Raw genomic sequence first — 18,365 nt, forward strand, 5'->3', positions numbered from 1 at the left:
TTGGTATGGTGCGTTGTGCCTGGCGGTGTGAGATGCCCACCAGGTGGTTTGGAACCAGGTTCCGCCTAGCGACGCAAGAGGCACGCCAAGCAGTTTTGGTGCAGAGTTGGTACACGAGGAGGATTTCTACACAACTTTAGGTGATGTTCATGATGCGATGCTTTGGCTAGAGGCCCAATTACGAGTGTATCTTGTATTGGGGTAACACGTGGCCACTCTAGGTTGTAGTCTGGTGGTTTAGGAAGTCCAGTGGAGTGTGCGAGATCGTGGCTCGTACGATGAGGTTTCGGATGATTGCCCTCTTTAGTGCATCTGATTGAGTTTGGTAGTCTCGAAACAACTACGAACTCCTGTTCGTTTTAGGGAACTCCACTTGGTGTCACGGTGCGAGGCCGTGGCAAATTTATTCCCGCGTGTGGACTATCAGGTGGTGGCCTGTAGTCAGAGGAGCGAGTAGACACTGGTGCAGCAAAGATCGATCAGTGGACTCATCAAAGGGTGTAGAATTAATAGACATCTAACGAAAGGGAAATTTGCTAACACGTTTTATAGTTTTGAGATGCTTTACTTAATGTAATGTTTTATTTGTTTATTTATATGAGCTCACCCTATCTGTGTGTGTTTGGTGATGATCATGTAACTTGTTACATGGGAGCATGGATTGTTGCAGGTGAGCAGGTGGATGCGTAGAGACAAAGTGGGAAACACTTAGGGATTTTCACTGGTTTCCTATGGGCAGATTATGAATTATTTGTATTAGTTTTATAAACATTTTATAGTTGTAATACTTGAACGCTGCGAGTTTATTTTAGTTTGGCGCGTTGAAATAAAAGTTTTAAATTTTCTCGTGTTTTGGGAAAAGGAATTATCATAAATGTGATTTTATACTTATATCCCTATTTTTAATTATTTAAATTAGTAATATCCGACCAGGATGTTACACCTCACCTAAGCGAGAGCTTGTGCAGTGGAAATCATCTCTTGCCGCCATTCTCGCCCAAGCGAGATCTGATGCTGCCAATCTCGCCTAAGCAAGACCCTTTCTTCATCTCGAAGTACTCTGGCTTGCCTAAGCAAGATCTTTGCTTCAGCACTTATCGCCGAAGCGAGACGCTTTCTTTAACTTGAAGTATTCTGTCTCGCTCAAGCGAGACTCAGGTAGCTTGAGCGAGACCTTCGTGGAGTATAAATACTCCTTGAATCAAATAGTGAAGGCAGCTGGGAATTTGGAGAAGAATACAAACCTGCTGGAGCTGCGACCACGAGCACAACTCAGTTCATATTTTCCTCTTCTTCTTCTTTAGCTCTTAGGATTTTGATGGCTACCATGAGTGACTAATCTTCCTCCTTGGGATTGAATGTAATCTACTCAAACTTGGATGTAATCTAGTGATATTTATATATAGCATTTCTGTTTTTACTCAATATTGGTATTATTGTTCTATTCTTAATGCTTGATTCTATCTGATCAATAAATGTTTTGATTTTGCCTTTTAGATCTGACTGGAAAGTATTTCTGAAAATCTGATTTGAACAATGATACTTGATATACTGTGATGCTAGGAATAGATCTCAATATATCAATTGCTTTTAACACTCGACCATAATGCTGGATAGTTTGCTGAATATGTGAGGAATCAATATTCAGGGAACTAATCTTATGAATTTTATACGTGAGGGATCAGTATAAATGATTTTTGAGTGTGCATTAATATTGGTATTTTCAGATGTTATGTATTATATTCATCCAGATTACAGACAAGGGAGATAGATGAAATTCAATCCCAATTTCTTTTACTAAATTTTTCTAAACTTTTCCGCTTTTACTGTATTAATTTTATGCAATACTCAATAACAATTCAAATTAAAATCTTTGTACATATGCTGATTGAGATAATTATTAATTTTCACTGAATCCGTTCCTCGTGGGTTCGACACTCCTACTTCAAATCATTATACTACAATTGATTTTTGGTACGCTTGCCAGGAGATCAACAAGTATTTTTGGCGTCGTTGCCGGGGAACAGTGTTCTTTTGAAATTTCTAGTTATCTCATCCAGCTTTGTGTATATTTTTCTTAATTAGATAGTTTATTCAATTTTCTCCTTTGTACTAATCCTTGCTTGAGCTGTTTTGATTTATGCTCTTACGAGGTCAGGTTCCTAAAGATCGATTAGCATTTGACCCGAAGATAGAAAAGACAACTAGAAGGAACAAAGGCAAAAACAAAAAGAAGCAAGGAAAGACAAGGGAAGAATCTTCCAGTACTTCCATCACACCTCAATAAGAAATTATGGAAAATCAAAGGCTAGCTCCAACCAGAAAGACACTTGGAGACTATGCTATGCAACAAGGGTCAAGATATTTTTCTAGCATAGCAATACCACCCACCACCAAAACTTTGGAGATGAAGCTAGCTTTCCTCAGCTTAATCAATTCTCATCAATTCATTAGAATGGATAATGAAGATCCATATACTCATCTTTCTACATTATATGAATTGATCGAAACCATGGGCTTTCAAGAAGGAGATCTTGAGCATGTATACATGCGTTTATTTCCTTTTTCTTTGGCAAGTAAAGCAAAGGAATGAATTAAGTCACATCCAAATCAGAGTTTGAACAGTTGGAAGAATGTTGAGGAGAAATTCTTGAATAGATTCTTTCCACCATCTCGCTACATCAAAGCCAAAGCTAATATTTCGACGTTTAGGCAAGGCCCAGATGAGCCATTCTGTGAAGCTTGGGAGCGGTTCAATTCTTTATTGAGGAAATGCCCAAATCACGGATTTGAAGATATTGGTCAGCTGAACATATTGTATTTAATCAATGAATCAGCTCTTTAACCACAGAAGGGTAAAATTGTATTTAATCAATGAATAAGCTCAAATGACCTGCCAATACGTGAGATTGGAAAAATGATAAATCCTGCTAATGACTACGTTCCCTTGCTCTTAATTCTCTTCAAACAAACGTCAAAATTACTACGTAATCTATCTTTGTATCCCTGTTTAACCTCAAACAAACACAACATAAGTGTAAACTATAAATCACAATGAACTAATTTAATGCCATACTTGTTTGTGATCATTCAAAGAATTTTTTTTCCTTATTTGCTTAGATTCTAAGCACACATTACAAATAAGCCTTATCCAAAGATTCACAAATTTTAATTAATAACTTAATTCATTATGTTTTACATTTTTGTTAGTTAAAATTTAATAAAAAAAAATTATACAATCATAATTAAAAGTATATTAAGTAACAAGATTAAGTTTAGCTAAAAAAATGTTAAAATAATTATGATTATAAATATAAATTTTGAAAGAATGTGTTAAAAGTAGTCATATTAACATTTTTCTAACCATCTCTTGAGCTAGCCTATCAAGATGATAATTTTATAAAAAAAAAGTAGTCATATTAACACTTTTCTATATTAGATAGGAAGACATAAAAATATTTAAGAATCAAACTTGTAAATCACTTGCTTTTAATTTTTTTTATAACAATCAAACTTTATTTATTTTTATTTTTTTGGTTATAGGTTATTTGGATAAATTTTGTTTATTTTTAATCAATTTTGCTTTGAACACCATTATTAAGCCATGTTTGATTAAGAGAAAAAAATGAAATAAAAATTTCAATTTCAATTCAAATTTTAATTTTAATTTTCATTGATTTTTCTATTTATGATTTGGTTCTTTTATATTTTTTGGTCACTATTTTTATCCTTTAATATACAAGAACTTAAATTTCATTACAAAATTAATTTTTTATATCTTTTACATTCTTTATTTGGTTAATTTATGAAAATGGGTTAATTTTTTAATTTATGTAAATGGTCCGTTTTTTGAAATATTATGAAATTGGGTGAAATAATCAGATAGATGCAGAGTTAAAGTTGTTTGACGTGTTATGACTTTTACTCTTTTCTTTTCCAATGAAGTTTTACGCTGATGACAATTTTAGTTAATTTTTTTTCAACTGAAATTGTATTAGAAGAAACGACTTTAGATATTTTTTTTTAAATATAGAGTTGTTAGATGTTTGAAAACTTCAGTCTAATTTTTTTTATTGTGAACTTCTTTTTAATTTATTTTTATTATTCATTTAAATGTATTTTTAATTTGTTTAAAGTAAAATGATTTTATAATTTTTATTCTTATCTATTTTAATGATTTATTTATGTTTTTATTTAAGTAATTTAATATCTAAAATTAATTTAATTAATTAAATACATGACAACTGGAATTATCTCAATAAACTAAGAATAAGTAAATAAAAAAAGTTCTTATTGTCAAAAATCATAATAGAGAATTTTTCAATTAAATATTTTATATCCAGTAATCTCAATTTTATTATGTAATAATTTTGTCACGTATTTAATTAATTAAATTAATTTTAAATATAAAATTAGTTAAATGAATAACTAAAAAATAAATCATTAAAATATAACATAATAAAAATTATAAAATCAGATTACTTTAAAAAAAATAAAAAACATTTAAATAAATAATATAAACAAATTAAAAAAAAGTTTGCAATAAAAAAACTCAAACCAAAAATCTTTACAACTTCACATTTAAAAAGAAAAAAACTAAAATCATCGCTTTTGATACGATTTCAGCTGAAATAATAGGAAGAAGAAAAAATAGAAGTGAGTTACTGCATCTTCAACTCTGACGAATATGTCAAGGTCGGCATATTTTTACGACTTCATCCAACTTCATCATGTTTTAAAAAATAGATCCCTTTATATAAACTAAAATGTAAATTAACTCATTTACGTAAATTAACCTCTTTATCTTACTTTCAATTAATCTCTTGATGTTACATATTTTATGGTACCATAAATGATAATATAATAAACTATAATATAAAAAAATTACTAAATTTTTTATATGGTATCATAAATGATAAAATTACTAACTTAGTTTAAAATTTAAATTAAAAAAATACACGAGAAAACATCGTTTGAATTCTTAGTTTTCCTTCTGCTTTCTCCTTTTAGATTTTTTTTTCTAATCTTTTTCTCCCAATTTTTTATTTTAAAGTCATTATCATATTTTCTTTTCCTTCCCATCTCCTCTCTGTCACACTGTCAAAATAATCATCTCGTTAATCCCATCACTCCATACGGGTCATTGCTTTCCCTTCTAATCATTGACTCTATTTCCTGTGATGGAATTCGAGTATTTTTCTTCAGCCAGTAGCGATCGTATGCACGATGTGTTCATCAATTTCAGGGGAAAAGACACTCGTAGGAATTTCGTTTCTCATCTCTACGCTGCCCTCTCCAATGCCGGAGTCAACACTTTCCTTGACGAAGCAGATTTTCCCAAGGGAGCGGATCTAAAAGATGGACTATTAGATAGGATTGCAAGCTCCCGGATATGTGTCGTTGTTTTCTCCAGAAACTACACTGAATCTTCTTGGTGTCTTAACGAGTTGGAAAAAATCATTGAATGCCACAAAACTTATGGCCACATAGTTTTGCCTGTATTTTACCATGTTGTTCCCTCCCAAGTTCGTCATCAAACTGGAGATTTTGGAAATGTTTTGAAAGCATTTGCACAGGAAAGATCGTGGGGTGAATCGGTGATGTCGAGGTGGAACACCGCACTCACCGCAGCAACAAATTTTTCTGGTTGGAATGCCAGAAATACCAGGTAATGAATAATTTGAGTTTGTGCAATAACTTTCTTTCCCTATTTCTGTAACTCTCATTTATTAAGGTTTTAATGATAGAATAGAGATATGTAGAAAATAAAATGTAGAATAGTTGAATGAGTTATTTTTTATTATTGGAACTATAAAATGTAAACCTTACTCAATAATAGAGAGTGAAACTAATAATTAAAATTTTTATTTTTGTGTTATTCTCTATTTTCTTTTTTCAAGGACAAAATGAAAATAATTGTATAAAATATTTTATTTTGAAGGAATAAGGTCTAAAATACTATTTAAGTCTTAAAATTATTATATCTTGATTTAAGTATGTTTTAGGTCTTTTATATATAACTGTTTTTTCTATGAGTAGTTAATAAATTTTTTCTTTTAAATTGGATGCTTAATAAATTAGAAATTTTGGTTGAAATTCTTTTATTACTTCCATATGTTATAGTGTCTACATATTTATCAATTTGACATATCTCTAATTCATTCCATCTAAAGTGTTGATCAATGATTTGTGTTAAGTCCCTTATGTTATTTGTATAAACATAATGCATCATCAAATCATGAAAAATGTATATGTTATCATAATAATTTTTTTTAAGAAACTGTAAAAATAATTTAGAATCACTTAGAAAATGCAACACAATAATAATAAGGATACCATTTCTTTCGACATATAAACCAAAATAGTTTTAATTTGTTTGGTTACTTAGAATAAAAAGTTTATGAAGTATTCATAATAAGATTCATTCGTATTAAGAGACTTATTTGTATTATGTATTCTTTTATAGTAAATTACCATTATACTTGTTTTGTTCTTATTAATTTATTACTGAACTTGAAGGAACCAGGCTCAATTAGTGGGCGAAATTGTTGAGGTCGTTCTCAAAAAACTAGACAACGCATCTATGTCTATTACTGAATTTCCTGTTGGCTTAGAATCCCGTATTCAAGAAGTGATTGGCTTTACTAAAAGAGAATTCTCCACAGTTTGCATCATAGGGATATGGGGAATGGGAGGGTTGGGTAAAACTACCACAGCCAAAGCCACCTTCAATCGGATTCATCGTAGATTCACGGATAAATGTTTCATTGAAGATATTCGAGAAGTTTGCGAAACAGATCGTAGAGGCCATGTTCATTTGCAAGAACAACTTCTTTCGGGCATCCTCAAAGCAAAGGTGAACATAACAAGCGTTGGGATGGGAAGGGACATGTTGGAGAATAAACTTTCTGTAAGAAAGGCACTCATTGTTCTTGATGATGTTAATGAGTTTGGCCAATTAAAAGACCTATGTGGAAATCGTAAATGGTTTGGTCATGGAAGTGTAATAATCATTACGACTAGAGATGTACGCCTTCTTAAGAAACTTAAAGTTGATTATGTGTATAAGATAGAGGAAATGAACGAAAATGAGTCCCTTGAACTTTTTAGTTGGCATGCTTTTAGAGAAGAAAAACCGAAAGAAGACTTCAATGAAGTTGCAAGAAGTGTAGTTGGTTATTGTGGAGGACTACCTCTAGCTTTGGAGGTTCTTGGTTCTTATTTGAGTGAGAGGACAAAGAAGGAGTGGAAAAGTGTGTTGTCAAAGCTAAAAAAAATTCCCAATAATCAAGTTCAAGAGAAACTGAGAATAAGTTTTGACGGTTTACGCGATCAGATGGAAAAGGATATATTTCTTGATGTATGTTGTTTCTTTATTGGTAAAGACAGAGGCTATGTTACAGATATACTAAATGGCTGTGGACTACATGCTGATATTGGAATAACAGTTCTCATAGAACGTAGCCTCATAAAAGTTGTAAAGAGTAACAAACTCGCAATGCATGATTTGCTAAGAGACATGGGACGAGAGATTATTCGGGAAAGTTCAGCAAAGAGACTAGGGAAGCGCAGTCGATTGTGGTTTCATGAGGATGTAGTTGAAGTATTGACAAAAAATACTGTAAGTACATTCTTTATATACAGTTTTGAAACTTGAAAGTGTTTGCAGTGCATGTGTAGTTAGGCTGAACTTTATGTATGACTCTCTCGTTAGCAAAGTAAATTGTTTTACTAAGTTATTTTTCTTTGGTCTTGTCATCACAGGGGACAGAAGCTATTGAGGGATTGACTCTGAAATTGCAGTTAACCAGCAGAGGTTGCTTCAATACTTCTGTTTTTAAGAAAATGCAGAGGTTGAGATTATTACAACTTGATCATGTAAACCTCACTGAAGATTATAGGTATCTTCCTAAGCAACTGAGATGGATCTATTGGAAAAGATTTCCTTTAAAGTACATACCTCACGACTTTTATTTGGAAAGAGTAATTGCGATTGATTTAAGGCACAGTAATCTTAGACTAGTCTGGAAAGAACCCCAGGTATATATTACAGGACAATTTCTTTTAAAACTCATGTTGAATAGAATAGTAATTGTTTCCAGTTACCACTATTACATCTGCTTATCTAATTTCAAAAAATAAATACCCACCATGTTGTAGGTTTTTCCGTGGATGAAAGTCCTCAATCTTAGTCATTCCAAGTACTTGATCAAAACCCCTGACTTTTCAGAATTACCAAGTCTTGAAAAACTCATTCTCAAAGATTGTCCAAGTTTGTGCGATGTACACCAGTCCGTTGGGAATCTCCAAAATCTTCAATTGATAAATTTGAAGGACTGTACAAGACTTAGCAGTCTCCCAAGACAAACATACAAGTTGAAATCTTTGAAAACTCTCATCCTATCTGGTTGTTTGAAGATAGACAAATTGGAAGAAGATATAGGGCAAATGGAATCCTTGAGAACTCTACTTGCTAAAAATACTGCAGTGAAACAAGTTCCCTTTTCAGTAGTAAGATCAAAAAGCATTGGATATATATCCCTATGTGGATTTGAAGGATTATCACGTAATGTTTTTCCTTCTATCATTTGGTCTTGGATGTCACCAACAATGAATCCTCTATCTCGTATTCATTCATTTAGTGGCACTTCATCATCTCTTGTCTCCATGGATATGCAGAACAACGATTTGAGTGATCTAGCACCAGTGCTTAGCAATCTTTCAAATCTCCGAAGTCTTTTGGTGCAATTCAATACAGAGGTTCAATTATCTAAACAATTAAGAACAGTTCTGGATGGTGTATATGATGTAAATTTTCCTGGGTTAGAAGTAACATCATACACATCACAAATTTCAAAGGATTGCTTGAAGTCTTATTTGATTGGCATTGGAAGTTACGAAGAAGTCTTCAATACTATATGCAAGAGCGTATCTGAGGTTCGTTCTCTTTATCTTTGTCTACTTACCTTTACTACTTATTAGCTATTGATTATGATAAAGTGAAATCATAGCAATGAAATATTTAAAGGAAACTTCAATGTTCACCTTCTTTATCTGTTACTAAATGATTTATAGTGTTAAACTTCATCTATTGCTACTGAATTTATATTTTTTTTTCAGTATAATGACCAAATTCAGAATAGCCTTACACTTTCACTTGTATAGCAGATGATTTAGTCACAAATTTTGTTTCATGGGAAGTATATATGTTAGTTATTGATAATTATATCTATTCGTTTGTCAGTTTGTTTTTGTTCTTTCAATAATTATAAAGGTAAACATTGTTGATTAATAAAATGTTAGATTCCTTGTTTTCAAAAAACTCCAACAAAATGTATGAGTCTTCTTCTTACGTAACAATGGAATCTGAAACATATTTTTCCCTATTCACTCTTGAAGTATTTGATGGTGAAACTTTGACTTTTGGGTAGTGAAAATGAAGTCTTATATAGAGACATTTGCTTTTTTGTAAATCATACAAGAAGATTATGAAATACTATTATTGCCACAAATTCTTATACCATGGACCAAATCAAAAGTAGCAAGAATAGGAAAACAAGAAATCAAAAGTAGCAAGAATAGGAAAACAAGAAAGACAAAAACAAAGTTGTCTTTTTTGCCTGTGTTTCTCATACCATCTTCACAAAATTTGTGACTTTCAGATAAATTAAAGAAATTTGGGATTATCAAATGAAGTATATGTTGGAGAAAGAGTATGAAACATGCAAGTACTTTAGATTTCTATTTCAGTTTAATGAGCAAATAAATTCATAATATGCAGACATTTCTATTTGAGGAGCAAGTCAATCAGTTACTACTTTTACTCAAAGGATCAAGTTTGTTAGTTAGTAATAATTATATTTCTTAAATTTTTAGTATGTTTTTTTCTCTTTCAATAATTATAAAAGTAAAAGTTGTTGATTAATAAAATATCATACTTTTTTTTTCTTTCAACTTAAAATATTCTAACGTTTTCTGTTTCTATTTTTTTTCCAGTTTTTTTCCTGGATAATTCCAACATCCAGAAATATCTTATGTCTATACTATAACAAGCCCAAGTGATCATGCACACTAGAAAATTGATTTCACTTTCTTGCTGTAATACTTGCTTCATATTTATCATATTACCATTCTATTGGTCATATAAAAATAATTTATTTATATAGGTTGAAAAACCTCTATGATGTAGAGAGAATTCAGCTATTGATTTCCACTTAACAAAACTATTATTGACCAAGTTTGTTTGAATTAATTATCAGAGCTATGTTCTAATTATGTAATACTCGTTATTTTCTTAGATATTCTAATTCGTTAATTTTGGAATGAAAAAAATAGCGATTGGAAAAGTCCATATGAATATCAGGCATAAATGACTACGGTATTTTTCTCATGCTACAGGGATTGGCAACCAGCGAATCTTGTGATGTTTTACTCCCAGGTGACAATTATCCTTATTGGTTGGCCCAAACAGGAGAGGGACGTTCAGTGTCTTTCATTGTGCCTGACGATTGTTGCATAAAGGGAATGGCTTTGTGTGTTGTGTATTTTTCAACCCCTGAAAACACGATGACTGAATATCTTGTTAGTGTCTTAATGGTTAATTACACAAGGTGCACCATCCAGATATACAAGCATGACACAGTAATTTCCTTTAATGATGAAGATTGGCGTTGCATAATGTCACACTTAGGATCTGGAGAAAAGGTGGAGATTTTTGTGACTTTCGGGCATGGATTTGTAGTGAAGAAAACAGCTGTCTATCTAATGCGTGATGAATCAAGTGATATGGAAGTGGGTCTTTCTCCTAAGCCAAATAAAAATCTGTTTGTAAGATTCATGAAAAAAATTGTCTCGAGTAAGAATCAAGAACATGTGCCAACCAATTTCTGAACATGCGAAAGTCATCGAAAAGGATTCTCAACTTTTTCTTGGAGAGCTGAATTTTATTAATAACGTCCGTAAAGTCCTGTTAAAAGTTCATGTTGCATTGTATTAGGCTTCATGGTTGCCAGACATTGTGTGATGTTCAAATGTGCTTCTTGCATCGAGTGCTTCTGTGTTAGTTCAGGAAATGCTTACAGCCCGTGATGCTATTACAAAGAATCAAGTTTTAATTTGTCAAAAGCCCAACCATATATGAAAAATCAAGCTGACAAAAGAAGAAGAGATGTACACTTTACAATTGGTGAATTGATGTTAGTAAAACTGCAGCCATATAGGCAACACTCTGGCTTTGAGAAAGAATCCGAAGTTCAGCATGCACTATTTTCGACCTTTTGAGGTTCTTAAGAAAATTCGACAAGTTGCCTACAGACTCAAGCTTCCTGATCTTGTTCGAATTCCTCCTGTTTCTCACACTCCTTGCTCAAGAAATTCATAGGGAGCATGCCATTGCTTCTGACCATCACTGAATTCGACCCCTCAGTTGAACCATTACAAGTTATGGACTCTCGTACCACCATGAGACATTCGCAGCTAATTCCTCAAGTTTTAATTCAATCTTTAGATTCTTCTAATGCTAGCTGGGAGGATGTTAAAAAGATTAAAGAAATTTTTCCTAAGTTCAACCTTGAGGATAAGGTTGCTTTCGGTGGAAATGGTATTGTAACACACAAAATAATGCTAAGCTAGATGAGGAAAAAAAGTGAGTTATGCAAGAAAGCCACGTGGAGGGTGATCTGAAAGATGGGGACAGAAGGAAAAGTGTGAAGAAAAAGAAAAAGAAGACCATATTCAAGGATTTTGTACTGGAGTGGACAGAGTGTGGTATATATTCTCTCTCGGATAATATGTTTCTTCCATGCTCTGTTTTGATTATTCTTACTTGTCTGATTACCCTTCCAGGTTATTGTCGCTGCTGAAATCAAGAAGCTGCTACTGTTCATATACAATGATTTCATTACTTCTATTGTATTGATCTCTAATACTAAAACTTAGTTATATTTAAAAACATAAATAAAATCCACACGTCTTGTTCAGAATTCTCCTTTTAAGTTGTTTTAGCTGCCCAACGTGAACAACTCCTCTGAATAAAGCCTCGTTGTCATCCTTGCTAGACCCTTATAGACATATTTTGCATGAAATTTTCATTTAAAAACGAGGTTAATTATACTATTCATTGTTGCCACTTACTGCTGTGTAGAGAGAGTGAAAGAAAGAAAAATATATCGAACTTATCGCTTTCGCTCCGATAACATCGTCTCGTTATTAACCATATTCACTTGCTCCTACAACTCTATCGATACCAAATTGAATCAACTTTCTTTCTTGCTTTTACCGTCTTGGTCTTGTTTCATCGAAGTGCATCAACAATGTCTTACACTTCATCATCCTCAAAATCTAAGCCCCGATGGTTATACGATGTGTTCATCAGCTTCCGGGGGGAAGACACTCGTAAGAATTTCGTTTCTCATCTCTATTCCGCACTTTCAAATGCCGGGGTCAATACTTTTCTGGATGATGAGAAGCTTGCCAAGGGACAACAGCTGAAAACAGAACTGTTTCATGCAATAGAAGGGTCTCAAATTTCCATTGTTGTTTTATCCGAAAACTACATTTACTCTACATGGTGTCTCGACGAACTTGTCAAAATCATGGAATGCCATGCTTTTAGAGGTCAAGTGGTTTTGCCCGTGTTTTACGGCGTTTTCCCTTGGTTTTTACGTAGCCTGTACGATGTTTCTTTTGAAGTCATTCTGGAAAAAGCTAGTGACCTCCACCGGGTGAAACAATGGAAGAAAGCACTGGGCGAAGCAGCAGGTTTTGCAGGTTGGGATGTTTCAAATTATAGGTATGCATATACTTTTTGTTCCTTTTAATTATCAGATTTTTTGTCTATACATCAGTTATTCTTTCTTGAAAAGGGAATCTAACTCACTTAGTTGTGCAGGGGGCGAGTTGTTATGAACATCCTTACAAGTTTTCAATTCCTACGGATAAAATATTATCATTTTCTTCTAGTACTTATTTTAAATTCATATATTTAGTGGCAAGTAAAAGTCAGTTAAAGAAAATTCATAAACTACTTTGGCAAATAGTATCTTTATTTCTTCTCTGATGTACTTGTAAAAGGTTTAGTAAAACGGTTTCTGCTATGAACACTATGGCAGAAAGACAGGAGATCAACAGTGTCAAAGGATTTATGTAACTTCGATTTTATTTTAGGATCTATTATAATTTGTACCCATTACCATTTCAAGTTATTTTTCTTTTTCCTTTTTGCAGAAATGAAAACTTTGTTGTGAAGGAAATTGTTAGTGAAGTTTTGGAAAGACTAGATAGAACATACATGTCTATTACAGACTTTCCAGTTGGATTGGACTGTCGTGTGGAACATTGTATTGGCTTTCTAAGAAAGGAAACAAGAGGAGCTTATATACTAGGGATTTGGGGAATGGGAGGGATTGGTAAAACAACCATAGCCAAAGCCATCTACAATGAAATTCGATGTGAATTTAAACATAAAAGTTTCCTAGCAAATATTAGAGAAGTTTGGCAAAGAGATCAAGGGCAGACTGATTTACAAGAACGACTTCTTTCAGATATCCTGAAAACAGAAAAGGTGAAGGTTTATAGCAGTGATTGGGGAAAAGCTATGATCAAGGAAACGCTTTGCACCAAAAGAGTACTTGTTGTACTCGATGATGTTAATACATTGGAACAATTAAGTGCACTATGTGGAAATGGTAATGGGATTGTTCAAGGAAGTGTAATAATCATTACAACAAGAGATGTACGTCTGCTCAATGTTCTTGATGTTGACCAAGTATATGAAGTGGAGGAAATGAATGAGATTGAGTCCCTTGAACTTTTCAGTTGGCATGCTTTTAAGGAAGCAAATCCACCAGAAGCTTTCCTTGAACTCTCAAAACAAGTAGTCACTTACTGTGGAGCACTACCTCTAGCTCTTGAAGTTCTTGGATCTTATCTGTACAAGAGAAGAGAAAAACAGTGGCAAAGTGTATTATCAAAACTAAAAGAAATACCAAATGATAAAATACAAGAGAAATTGAAAATAAGCTATGATGGTTTAACCGATCATACGGAGAAGGACATATTCCTTGACATATGTTGCTTTTTTATCGGTAAGGACAGAGGCTATGTCACAGAGATACTAAATGGCTGTGGACTTCATGCTGAAATCGGAATAACAGTCCTGGTAGAAAGGAGCCTCATAAAAATTGAAAAGAATAACAAATTTGGGATTCATGATTTGCTAAGAGACATGGGAAGAGAAATTGTTCGTCAAAGTTCACCGCTAGAACCTCAGAAGCGCAGTCGATTGTGGGTTCATGATGATGTACTTGATATATTGAGTGAACAAACTGTAAGAACTTTCTCTTACTATTTTTGAACTATCAATCATCCTCAATGATGTAATGAGCAGAGTAATAAAAGTTTGTACTTTTGTTTTCTGAATCATAACTTTCCAAGTTTCGGTTAAAAAACATGGGATTTATATTTACTTTTTCTAAGTATTTAGCTTCTAGATGTATACTTGTAGATATATTTTAAGAAATTTCATATTGGATTTCTGTAATTCTGTATATTATTTTAATTTTATTACTAGCATATATATAAAGGATGTATCTAATGAGACTGAATAAGAGAAAAATTACTTTCTTCTAAACTTAACCATACTTAAGTGGCATCTTATGTCTATTACTTAAGTGGCCTCTCCTTGTTTATAACTTGTTTTTTCATTTATTTTTCATAGGGAACCGGAGTCATTGAGGGATTGGCTTTGAAGATGCAAACAACCGGCGGAGTTTGTTTCAGTACTGAAACATTTGAGAAGATGAAGAGACTGAGACTTCTGCAACTTGATCATGTACAACTAGCTGGAGATTATGTACATCTTCCCAAACAACTGAGATGGGTTCATTGGAAAGCATTTTCATTAACCCACATACCGGAAAACTTTTATCAGGAAAACATAGTCGCCATTGACTTAAAATATAGTTATCTTAAACTAGTATGGAAGGTGCCCCCGGTAAGTAACGTGTATATATATTACGTGATATTTCTGTGATGACAATGTTAATTTAGATAAAAACTCATACTCGGTTACAACTGGTGTTGTTCTCCAATCAAATTTAGAGTTTTACTTTAGTAATTTGCTTTTTATTCGGTGCATTACAGATGAATCTACAAATTTGATCTGAGAACAACACCAAATGTATCTGTAATACAGCAAGTTGTCGTATTAACTTTTTTCTGCCACATGCTTTGCTAATCTTTCTTTTTTTCGTTTTAAATTTTCTTGCAGTTTCTGGAGAGGCTAAAATTTCTCAATCTTAGTCATTCCAAGTACTTATCAAAGACCCCAGATTTTTCAAAGCTACCAAATCTTGAGAAGCTCATTCTCAAAGATTGTCCAAGCTTGTATGAAGTACACCATTCGATTGGAGATCTAAATAACCTCCTTCTATTAAACTTGAAGGATTGTACTTGCCTTGGTAATCTTCCAATGGTAATCTATAAGTTAAAGTCATTACAAACCCTCATCCTTTCTGGTTGTTCAAATATTGATAAGTTAGAAGAAGACATAGGGCAGATGGAATCCTTAACAACTCTGATGGCAGAAAATACTAGTCTAACACAAGTGCCTTTTGCCATAGTAAGATCTAAAAAGATTGGATACATATCCCTTTGTGGATACGAAGGATTGGCACGAAATGTATTTCCTTCTCTCATATGGTCTTGGATGTCACATACAAGAGGAACTTTATCCAGTATTCAACCATTTGGGGTCATGCCAACGTCTATAGTATCCATGGATATACAGGATAATAATTTGGCTAACCTATTATCAAACTTCAGTGAATTTTCAAAACTTAGAAGTATTTCTGTACAATGCGACTCAGATTTTCAACTAACTCAAGAATTAAGAATAATGCTGCATGGGTTATGCAATGTAAACTCTTCTGGATCGGAAAATGCATATCAATCACCAATTACAGAAAATTCTATGGTATCGAATTTGATTGGAATGGGAAGCTACCAGCAAGTCTTCGATATGCTTAGCAATAGCATATCAAAGGTTCCTTCTCTCTTTTTCTATGTCTACCTTACATTTCCTATTTAATTTTACAAAGCATAAAATATTTTTTCAACACTAAAATATGTATTTGTTTTCCCAGCATATCATGGGGTTACGTGCATGTTCATTATTTTGCATTTGGCCTTGGGCTTAGTGAATTTTCTCTGGCTGTGATGGGAGCATTACTCTTCTATGCTAAACTAAATTTAATAATACATTCTCCTTTCCTAGATAGGAATTAGGACCATATCTTTCCCCAATTTTGGGAGTCTTAAAATTCATTATGTAAGAATTGTCTTAACAGAATTTTAGTTAGAGATTATCAAATCTATTTTTTAAGCAGGGTCATAAAGAGATGTGGAAGGTGAAAAAAAGGTAAAAAGTTACAAAGTGATTGAATCAATGAAAAAGCGTCACTATCTTATTAGTCTTTCATGGAATATCACTTGTGCAAGTTTTTAATTCCGTTAAGAGTTTCATAACTACTATTGAAATAGAAATTTATCCTAAATTTTGTATATAGTGTTTTTCGTCTGTTGACTGAATTTCAATCCATTTCTTGTCTATTTTTTTACGTACGAAGTACACTTCAATGGTTGATAATATCAACTTGGATATCATATTAAATAAATAACTAAACTTTGCTGCATGATACAGGTCTTGAGAACCAGTAGTTCCGCTGATTTTGTGCTTCCAGGGGACAAATATCCTTATTGGTTAGCATATACAGGGGAAGGGCATTCAGTACCTTTTCAAGTTCCTGAAGATAGTGATTGTCGCATGAAGGGAATGCTGTTGTGTGTTGTTTATTCATCAACCCCTGAAAACATGGCAACTCAAGCTCTTACTAATGTGTTCATCTTTAATTACACTAAGTGCACCATTCAGATATATAAGCAAGCAACAACAATGTTCTTTAGTGATGAAGATTGGCAGGGTGTAATATCAAATCTAGGACCCGGAGACAACGTGGAGATTTTTGTAGGTGTTGGTGATGGAATCACGGCTAAGAAAACAGCTGTGTATCTGATATATGGTCAATCAATTACAATGAGAATGGAGTTACTTGGACCAAGTGCACAAGCATCACCGGAGTTGAGTGTGACTCTGTCACCTAAATTGAGTGCACAAGCATCATCTGAGCTGAGTGTGACTCTATCACCTAAATCGTGTGCACAACCAATCACTCATGTGGGGGAGCCCACAAAGAAGCCGCAGGAAAATATATTTGCAAAATTTAGAAACAAAGTGAGAGAATGTTCATGTTTGAACTAGATTAATGGTGTGTTTGGATGAGACAATTTAATATAGTAATTCATTTATTTAGAGAATTTGAAATTTTTCTAGGAAAATGATATGTTTGGATGAGGAAATTCAAATGAAATTAAAATTGAGAAATTTTAGAAAGGAATTTTAAATAACTAAAATGGTAGAATTTGAAATTCCCTCCAAAAAGAAGGAAATTGAAATCCTCTTAATTGTGGAATTGCTCATTGGTTAGGACAAAAAAAAGTCTACTAGTCTAAAAAGTCGAGTCGGGTCGGGCAAAAGGTCTAGCTGAACTGGTTCGACCTGATCTAAATGTCAAGTCGGGTCAGTTCGGAACAAAGGTCAAGTCGTGCCGGCACAGATTGAAGGTTGAACCGGACCGACCTAGATTGAAAGTTGAGCCACGCCGAAGATCAGCTTGAGTCAAAAGTCAAGACGAGTCGTACCAAATTGAAGATTGAACCAAGTTAAGTTAGATTCAAAGGTACACTTAGTGTTTGCCGTAAAATATAATTAAATTGTTTCATCTAAACAAGAAAATTAAAAGTTAAAATATTTTAATTACTTCATCCAAATTAACTATTTAAGAAATGACATGACCATAATTCAATCGCAAGTAATTAAATTATTAATTTTAATTTCTTTGAATTGTTGAAATCTTTCATCCAAACACAAGACAAGAGTTTAAAATTCAAATCTTTCGTCCAAACACAAGTCTAAGAGTTTTAGTTACTACATTTTAATAGTTAGTGTTCATAATTTATTTTTTATTAAAAGACAGTGTTTTTAGTCTTATATTAAGATAAAATTAAAAGTAATTTTTAGTCACTTTTAATTTATTTTACGGACTAACTTGCTGTTAGTAAAATTAATAAAATAATTTTTTGTTTGTTTTTCTTTTTATAGAGACTAATCAATATCTTTTTTCGCAATTATAAATTTATAACATTTTAAATTAATAACAATAAATTTACTAAGTTATAAAATTTAGTATATTATTGAAATATATATATTAATTTAAAAATTCACATTTTGAAATAATATTTTCATATTA

General features: G+C 32.7%; 1 protein-coding gene and 1 non-coding gene across 2 annotated transcripts; one reads left to right on the forward strand and one right to left on the reverse strand.

Annotated features, from left to right (window-relative positions):
* Positions 1-2,683: 2,683 nt before the first annotated feature.
* On the reverse strand, positions 2,684-2,790 carry LOC114167975. The gene has a single exon (XR_003600574.1). It is a non-coding gene; the product is annotated as a small nucleolar RNA R71 (small nucleolar RNA).
* A 2,289-nt stretch (positions 2,791-5,079) lies between these two features.
* Positions 5,080-17,374, forward strand: LOC114165127. The gene is made up of 12 exons (XM_028049794.1): positions 5,080-5,668; positions 6,520-7,621; positions 7,765-8,040; positions 8,161-8,937; positions 10,399-10,887; positions 11,371-11,604; positions 11,845-11,910; positions 12,195-12,790; positions 13,225-14,326; positions 14,717-14,992; positions 15,269-16,042; positions 16,700-17,374. Exons 1-12 carry the CDS (start codon positions 5,181-5,183, stop codon positions 17,315-17,317), a joined length of 6,798 nt encoding a protein of 2,265 aa, XP_027905595.1. The 5' UTR covers positions 5,080-5,180; the 3' UTR covers positions 17,318-17,374.
* The last annotated feature ends 991 nt before the right edge of the window (positions 17,375-18,365 follow it).

This window comes from Vigna unguiculata, chromosome 10 (genome assembly GCF_004118075.2).
Source record: "Vigna unguiculata cultivar IT97K-499-35 chromosome 10, ASM411807v1, whole genome shotgun sequence".
Lineage (NCBI taxonomy): Eukaryota > Viridiplantae > Streptophyta > Magnoliopsida > Fabales > Fabaceae > Vigna > Vigna unguiculata.

Excerpts from the sequence above, each read along its gene's own strand:
- LOC114165127 (XM_028049794.1), top strand. The coding sequence starts at position 5,181 with ATGGAATTCGAGTATTTTTCTTCAGCCAGTAGCGATCGTATGCACGAT. Across the intron at positions 14,993-15,268 it reads TAGTATGGAAGGTGCCCCCG|TTTCTGGAGAGGCTAAAATT; the intron begins GTAAGTAACGTG and ends ATTTTCTTGCAG. Across the intron at positions 16,043-16,699 it reads TTAGCAATAGCATATCAAAG|GTCTTGAGAACCAGTAGTTC; the intron begins GTTCCTTCTCTC and ends TGCATGATACAG.